Below are 8,794 nucleotides of genomic sequence, written 5' to 3'. Positions count from 1 at the left end.
TTCAGAAAACAAAGATCATGGCATCCGGTCTCATCACTTCATGGCAAATAGATGGGGAAACAGTGGAAACAGTGGTTGACTTTATTTTGGGGGGCTCCAAAATCACTGCAGATGGCGATTGCAGTCATGAAATTAATAGATGCTTACTCCTTGGAAGGAAAGTTATGACCAACCTAGACAGCATATTCAGAAGCAGAGACATTACTTTGCCAACAAAGGTCCGTCTAGTCAAGGCTATGGTTTTTCCACTGGTCACGTATGGATGTGCGAGTTGGACTGTGAAGAAAGCTGAGCGCCGAAGAATTGATGCTTTTGAACTGTGGTGTTGGAGAAGACTCTTGAGAGTCCCCTGGACTGCAAGGAGATCCAACCAGTCCATTCTGAAGGAGATCAGTCCTGGGTGTTCTTTGGAAGGACTGATGCTAAAGCTGAAACTCCAATACTTTGGCCACTTCATGCGAAGAGTTGAGTCATTGGTAAAGACTCTGATGCTGGGAGGGATTGGGGGCAGGAGGAGAAGGGGACGACAGAGGATGAGATGGCTGGATGGCATCACCGACTCAATGGACGTGAGTCTGAGTGAACTCCAGGAGTTGGTGATGGACAGGGAGGCCTGGCGTGCTGCAGTTCATGGGGTCGCAAAGAGTCGGACAGGATTAAATGACTGAACTGAACTTATACAGGTATCTAAAACAACCAAGTATACATAGAGCAACATGAATAGATATAAAACACAAGTTGTTATTTATAGCACTACCCCACTTATTAAAAATGCATACGTACACAACCCCTGACATATTTTCCAAATATTATCTAAAGTAAATATAATGTTGTGATTGCCTCCTGAAGGAGAAAAATGAGTGAGAAAAGGAAATTAAGGGAAAAATTGAAATAGAATATCATCTTTCATGAGTTTCAGTGGTTTACAACCAGGGTCAATTTTGTACTTCTCTTTCCCCAGGGATACTTGGCATTTGGCAAAGTCTGAAAACATTGTTAGTATCACTACTCAGTGACAAGGTACTACTGTCGTCTAATGGGCAGGGGACAGGGATGCTGCTAAGTACACTACAGTGAACAGGATAGCTTCCACAACAAAGAGTCATCCCTTCCAAAATGTCAATAATGTGAGCATGAGGGCCCCTACACTGTCTCACATTATCTACTCCTTTCTTTGGTTGAGAGGCTACCTTTCAAGCTGACTAAAATGTTTCTTTCTTCTTTCCCACCTTCCTCTTCTACTTTCTCTCCCTGCATCCTCCTTCCACTCTTCTTTCATTTCTGCTCAAGCACAATCTACTGTTCTTTGATGCCTTCCTTCTTCTCAGCAGCTAAGTTGTGTCTGACTCTCTTGCAACCCCATGCACTGGGGCTCACGAGGCTCCTCTGTCCATGGGATTTCCCAGGCAAGAATACTGGTGGGTTGCCATTTCCTTCTCCAGGGGACTCTTCCCGACCCAGAGATAGATTCCTAGTCTTCTGCATTGGCAGGTGGATTCTTTACTGCTGAGCCACCTGGGAAGCCTGACTCCTCTAGTAGTCATGAGTACACATAAATATCACTCTGATTTTAATCTCTCAAAGACTGTGAATAGGATAAACTGGTAGTGAGCCTTAAATAATTAAAGAAAAACAACTGAAAATGGCTCTCATTCCATTTCTTTCCTCTTACAAGTTGCTCCTCCACATACTCATCTATTATAATAAGAGGAGTTCCAATTTAAGATTCACTGAGGGCTTCTACTAAATTTTCATGAATTTGATGAAGGAGCTAACAAGTATCCTAGTAGGGCAGTGGTTCAAAAGAACAAACTGAGCCAGAGCAAGGGCAGGAGGAGACTTCGGGATGACAGCCACAGAGGAACAAGCTTAGGCCAAGGTGGGGGTGGGCTGGGGATTGAGCTTCCACAAGAGGTTTGGGGCTAGGGACCTTCACTGAAACATAAGGAAGGAAAGAGAAGAGAAAATGACTATTTTTGATCATTGAACTGAAATTCAAAATTCTCTGAGCAACAGAATGGACCTAATGTGTACCAGGTGTGATTTAAATGAAAGCAAAATTTTTCAAATACTAGAGACTGTTAAACATTGAAATTGAATGTTATGAATTGAATGTTACGTCTTGCTCTATCGGACACTGTTATCTTTTTAAAGGGCTTGGATATACAGTATTATGGTCTAATTTAAACTAAAGGCAGATTAAAGTTCTTAAGAGTTGTGATTTGTGCTTTCATGTTATTTTCCTTTAAGTTTCAGCAGCTGCCATGTGATCCCTGGCCATTGGCCACTCACATTGACTGAGTGCCTTTGAGGTTAAATTATCATAAATTATCTCCAAAGATCTTTGTCACTAAGAGTGATGACGGTGTTTTATTACATTTTTTGTTTGTTTAAGAAAAAAAAAAAAAAAAGCTTGGCAAATCTCTGGAGAGACATAATCCTCCTCAATTTTATTCAGTCCTTCAGTCCTAGCAGTAGGACTATGAATGTGTTCAGAACTCAGTTTTCTTCTCTAAATTAAAAAAAAAAAAAAAAGAATTCTTACGAATCATCTGGACTTGAATTAGCTTACTTGACTTTTTTTTTAATTTAAAGGAGAATAAGCGTAGGAAACATTGCCCAGAGTTGCACATTACTCTAAGATATGTTCCCTCTCCAGCTCTCCGGGAATTAAATCACCTGCCCCACCCTTTAGAAACAACACTTCTGTCTCTTTAACAAACTGAAAATGAGACAGGGGCGGGCCTCCGGATTGGCGAAGGCTCTGATTGGTCCAGCTGGCAGGAAGTGGGCAGTGAAAGCGTCGCTTCAGTTTTTGTCCGGAGGCGGCGGGGTGAGTGGCCAGAGGCCGTACAGGGCTTTGGGACCGTGCACGAGCAGTTGCTTGAAATCCCAAGAGTGCGAACGTGGGGTGCAAAACGGAACCCCTTCGTCGCGGTGGGTTGGGAGCCCTGGCAGCCCTTTTGCGGAGGTGCCACACCCTGACGGCTGGGCCGCCGGGGGCCAGGGGTCCACTCGAACCGCCAGGACCGCGCAGTGGCCGAGGGACTGGAAGGAAGGTGTTCCCCGGGCGCTGGCCTCCGCCTTCGCAACGCGGCCTTGGCCCGTGTCTCAACGTAGATTCTCTTTTTCCCCTGTTCTGCAGGCTCGTTTCTGGCATCATGGCGCAAAGGGCCTTCCCGAATCCTTATGCTGATTATAACAAATCCCTGGCCGAAGGCTACTTTGATTCTGCTGGGAGGGTGAGTTTGGGAAATATCTGCCTCCATCCCTACCTCCAAACCCCAGTGTTTGGAAAGAAGTTCGATTTTGCCTGAAAGAAAGGGATGACCATCCCTTTTTTAAAAATACATAATTTCAGTATAAACATATAAAATACTTTAAATATATAAAGTACCTATGAAAATAGTTTGAGCTCTAACATGTTGAACTTATTTAAGAAGTTGTTGATAATATTTGTAATAGAAATTGATCATTGAAATAACTTCAGTCATTGATACTTAAATTATAAAAATTGGCAGCTCTGCAATTTACTGTGTGATCTTGCCTTTTTTTTTTTTTTCATTTTGGTTTGTTTTTTAAGAGAGGTGAGAAATCCTGCTGGCTTTTCACACGCGCAGTGTTACTGTTTTATGATTGAACTGGAGTACTGGCAGGATGAGGACGAGAGTAAACCAGAATGCAATGAAGACATCTTTAAACTGCAGCTGCTAAGAGAGGTTTGGGACAGAGGCCTGAAATCTTTGTCCCATTTCCACTCAACCCCACAACTGGAAAATAAATAAATAAATGAATACATGAAAGTGGTCAGCTAAACTGATGGGCACCTCACAAGTCACTGTAAGGTTACAAAGAGAACCTGGGTTTGAGATTCCAGAGGCCTGTGTTTTCTCATGCCTGTGAACATAATTGTTAAGAGAATATACACCTACTCGAGAAATCTTAAGTGTTAAGTGGGAAGAGTGATCTCTTTAAATGTGCACACATTTTCAGATTTTACCAGCTAATTTCTTCTAGGCTCATCAGCCATACAAAAAGCATTTTGCTTGTGATTGAAGGGCCTTAGAGATTCCATATCTGCCAAGTGAACTTTCAGTAATTCTGTTGATTCTTTCCTTAAAAAACTTAGCATTGTAGTTTAACTTGAATAGTGCAAGTAGGAGGAATGAAAGAGATGGCAGAGAGTTGTAAGATAGAGGGCTGCCTAAGTGTATATGGAGCTGGAATCAATATTCTTTTAAGACCAGAATTAACTGCTGAAACAAAGCTTCTAATCATTACCTTGAAGCCAGATGGCTTCCTTTTGGCTTTTTGGACCTGTGTTCTGACTAGCTCTGCAGATCTTGAAGCTGAACCATTTGTCTTGTCTTGTCTTGTCTTTTTGGAGGAAGATCTGAAGCTTCATGTTTCTTGGCAAAGAGAACAGTTGAATATACATCCTAATGACAGAACCCTTCAATGGAACGTAGCTCGCTGTTTAGGATGTTTATAAAGTAAATGCTAATTACAAATTTAAGTCTGTATCTAAGGGAGAAAAAAAACAATACTCATAAATTTGAACTCTGGCCCCAAAATAATAGTGTAATTTATTGCCTGTCACATGGTTTTTGGACAGTCCTCCTCCCACTTCTAAAATTGTTTAATGTTGAACACTAAGGAACAGACCCTAGAGATCTGTCCTCCTTAACTTGTTAATGCGAATATTTCAATAAGAAACTGCTCTGTTTTCTGGCATCTATTGAAAAAGGGCTTTTAGAAACTCTTCATATTATTGCTAGATTTGAATAATTTTTTGGTCTGCCACAAGCAATCAATATTCTTAGGCAGGTCGCTTTTATTAAATGCAATTATGTGCCAAATAGAAGGTAATGTCCGTTCTTGAGGCTGAGGCATTCTCATTATTCTTTGTCGCTTACAGTAAGGTCAGGCAAGATGATAAATTATCCATGATCTACGAACAGAATGTGACATGTTCTTATGTAGATGCACTCTTCTATCTAGTTAAGATTTATAGGCCTTTTATATTACTACTGAAGTATATTTTATCTTACTAAATGTATTTTTAAGGCTTGTTGAAATCTTAACGTCTTGGCAGACATTGTTAAATGATGGGAATGTGTCCGTCGAACAATGTGGTTTCTTCCTCAGAGTGTGAAATAAGGGATCATAGTGATGCTTTAGAATAAATAACCCAGATATGGTTGATCATCTGATTTGCCTTATCAGAGGTACTCTTAAATTATCAGTAAAATTTAATGTCTTTTATTACCACTAACAATTCTGATACTCCCTTTCCTACATTTTTTTCCTACTGCCTTCCTACATTTTTTAAAAATGCCCTTTTTTAAAAAAATGAGGTTATGATGCTGCAGGTCATTGTTACATATGTTTTTACCGTCCTTATGTGATAAAATGTTTGTACCTTTGTAATGTTCCCCAACATTATTTCACTATTTTACTGCTTGGTGAAATCCAAATCTGAGAATCAGAGCAGATTACTAAAAATAGAGGTATATATTAAACTGACCTTTTAAGACACTTCATGATTCAATGTATCCAGAACTTTCTAAATGTTTTCCAGTTATTAGAACAAATAACATAACTTTTTGGTAACCCTCACCATTTGCCCTTCACCTATGGTCCTTTATATGGATATCACCAACTCCACACCCCAGTCTTAGTGTGTTTTCAGTCTATAGCCAAAATATTTTTATAGACCATTGGATTGCTTAAAATAGTAAAAATGTCAGCATTTGAATCCCTGAAGGCAAAGGGTATGAGACCCATGGTCTCATTTGGTCCTCAGTGCACCTTTGACATTGGTAGTCAGGTGTTATTATCCTGACTTTACAAGGCAGCTGAAGCATAAGCAAGTTACAGGTTGAGCATGGTCACTCAGCTAATAGCAGACAAGGATGTGGCCTGGCTCATTCACTGAGCGATATTTGTGAGGCCCGTAGCCTGCCAGGCACTGTGCTGGGCGTGGGTTTTTGTGTCTTGATCCAGTGTTCTTTCCACTCTGCTAAAGGCTCCTAATATCTGTGAATTTATTTAGCTTTTCTTATGCTACTTCTACAGTTTTTTTTTTAATGTTTATACATTTTTTTCTAAATGGATTTTTTTATAAATAATTATCATTTTTTAAACAACCGAAGCAATTAGTATTTCTATAGGGAATTAACATTGCATCTGAATACTGAAAATCCAGTTGCTTGAAAACAGCAAATATCTTCTGTTTTATGCTTAAGTTTAATAAAATGGTTTTTATTATAAAAAGAAATATTGATTTAAATAATAGATGATTCCTAGTGAATGGAAATTACTGTGATCCTGTTTATCACTGGCAGTCTAATATTGGATTAAAATTTTTATGTAAAACATTTAAGTTACATCAAAAATATTTCCTCACTTGAGTAAGAAAATACAGTAGAACTTTTACGTTTTGTTAATTCATTCTTGTTGTTTAAGAATAAAGTAATTGTCCCGTTCTCTCAGGCAAAAAAACTGCAGCTTGAAAGGAAATGAAGCACCCTCCTATTTCTAACAGCCTATAGTCTAGGACACCAAATGGCATATAGTTTTTGATACTTGTTTTCCCTTTACTATCTACAGCTGACTCCTGAGTTTTCACAACGCTTGAACAATAAGATTCGAGAGCTTCTTCAGCAAATGGAGAGAGGCCTGAAGTCAGCAGACCCTCGGGATAGCACTGTTTACACTGGCTGGGCAGGTATGAAGTGCTGACTGGGCGCTGGCACAAGCATAGGAGAGGAGAGCTGCCTGGCTTAATCGTACACCCTTAAGTGCTTCCTGCATCTGCTGGTTGAGAATTAAGGAGTAATTGCTTCTGGGGAGAATGCTGTGCTCTCAGCCTAACCTGGTATCTTCTGGATCTTTAACGGTGTCCAGAATTTAGAGCAGAGTAAGCATATTCCTAGAATTCATGCCTGACACAAATTTGGATGGCTTTCGTACTTGGGTGAAAAATTGATGTTCAGTGTTACATAGTTAATTCAGAAACGGAATTTCACTGAGAAGAGTTGGGAAGATTCCCAAAATGCAGTGCATGAAACAGAATTTACCCATGGAAACTAAAACATGTCCAAAATTGTCATTTTTTTTTTTTTTTAAGTTACCATGGAACAGGTGTCTATAAGAACTCAGGGTAGAGTATAGATTCCATGAACTCATCCTCCAATATAGTCATTGCTCATTGATGTACATTCACTGTTTTGCTGGTCATTGAGAGGTTGAGAAAGTTTGGGAGGAAACTGTACATAGATGTCAAAGAAGTGAGAAAGAGGGAAACCAAAGAAGCAAAGTTGAACTGCAGCTAGCTTACAAATGCAGAGAGCGGGAAGACAGCTTTCTGATCTTGAAGGAAACACGGCTTGGAGACTTAGTGTTTCACAGTTATTCTGAAAAGAGGATAAGGAGGAATAGGTTTTTAGCTTAAGGAATTTGGATTTGATTTTAAGGCAATGGTGCTTATCATAAAAATGCAGGTTCTTAGGCCTCACAGCAAGATTCTGCTTCAGTAGTCTTGAGCAGGACCCAGGAATCTGCAGTTTACAAGCCTCCGTGGTCCTGATGCAGATGGTGATGGTCTTTCTCAGAGCATACTTTGAGAGCTTTTCTAGGAGAGGAATTTACTGTTAATAATAGCAGTCTCTTAGTAATCCTCGGTTATGGCAAGTGATTCTGTTCCTTCTCCTGAGTATGGGAAGACAGAGAAAATCAGTAAAATTTTAATCTCTCAGGGACATTTAAAGTCAGTATTTTATAAAATAAAAGGAGCGGTCTAGATAGTGTTATTATTAGTTTTTCAGTTATGTCGACTCTTTGAGACCCCATAGACTATGGCCTGCCAGGCTTCTCTGTCCATAGGATTTTCCAGGCAAGAATACTGGAGGGATTGCCATTCCCTTCTCCAGAGGATCTTCCCGAACCAGAGGTTGAACCTGGGTCTCCTGCATCGCAGGCAGATTCTTTACTATCTGAGCTACATGTTGGACCCTCCCTTTTATAGTATAGTGTTATAATTTTTGTGGATTTAGAAGCTTAACACAAATGTTAAGATGAGAATAAAATGAAAGTATTTTGTTTCAAGAGAGACATTATAGCAACAGCTGTCATTTATCGAGTAGCTATACTGTGTTCCAGGAGTGTAGTCATTGGTAAATGAATCTTATTGATTAGTATTACTCTTCTTTATTTAAAATTATGAAGATTTGAACAGAACAGGACAACTGAAGACAGACGGTTGGATTTCATTCCATAACTGATTGTTAAAAGAATGACATAAATCTGTAACTCACCTCCTTCAGGTGAGCTTATATTATTATATATCATAAGGTACCTTGCTTTAGGAGCAAAAGAAGTGGTGATTGATTTCAAGTTTGAATTGATCGTTTGACAACATAAGGAAAATCTTTACTATTGGCAGAGCTGGTTGAGAATCAAAGGAAATTAAAATTTCCTTGGAAATAGAAAAAAGAAAAAATTACTCCAAAGTAGAATGCAAGTTTGTTTAAAATTTTTCTGGCAATATGGAGTTTTTGGCATCATTTTCTTTGAATTGCCTGTGTCTTTCAACTCTTCTATCCTTCAGTATCTGATATTCATTGCTGTCTCCTGAAAGCAGGGGCAAATCGGTATAGTAAGCAGGTAAGGATTGCTTCAGTCGCTGGTTGTTTTATGATACAGCATAGGGTTTTCTAGATAAATTTGATAATGGCTTTCAAGGCAAGGTTCCTAATGCCTCCTGATCAAGCACTGTTATAAAGCCATTGTT

The 8,794-nt window shown here is 39.4% G+C and overlaps 1 protein-coding gene and 1 long non-coding RNA gene across 3 annotated transcripts in view; one reads left to right on the top strand and one right to left on the bottom strand.

Annotated features, from left to right (window-relative positions):
- Positions 1–8,794, bottom strand: part of LOC105003727 — a 110,456-nt gene that overhangs the window by 6,399 nt on the left and 95,263 nt on the right. The window lies entirely within an intron of this gene.
- LANCL1 (LanC lantibiotic synthetase component C-like 1 (bacterial)) overlaps positions 2,767–8,794 on the top strand; it is a 49,519-nt gene continuing 43,491 nt past the window's right edge. Inside the window, exons 1-3 of one of the 2 annotated variants that reach the window (XM_010861117.1) lie at positions 2,767–2,833; positions 3,146–3,242; positions 6,613–6,730. In XM_010861117.1, the coding sequence (XP_010859419.1) occupies positions 3,162–3,242; positions 6,613–6,730 (199 nt within the window). In that variant the 5' untranslated portion in view covers positions 2,767–2,833; positions 3,146–3,161. The other variant, XM_010861116.1, reaches the window with a different exon arrangement.

Source organism: Bison bison, unplaced genomic scaffold (assembly GCF_000754665.1).
Source record: "Bison bison bison isolate TAMUID 2011002044 unplaced genomic scaffold, Bison_UMD1.0 scf7180017864471, whole genome shotgun sequence".
NCBI lineage: Eukaryota > Metazoa > Chordata > Mammalia > Artiodactyla > Bovidae > Bison > Bison bison.
Note: the sequence above shows the minus strand (reverse complement) of the source record. Positions and strands in the feature narration are given on the sequence as shown.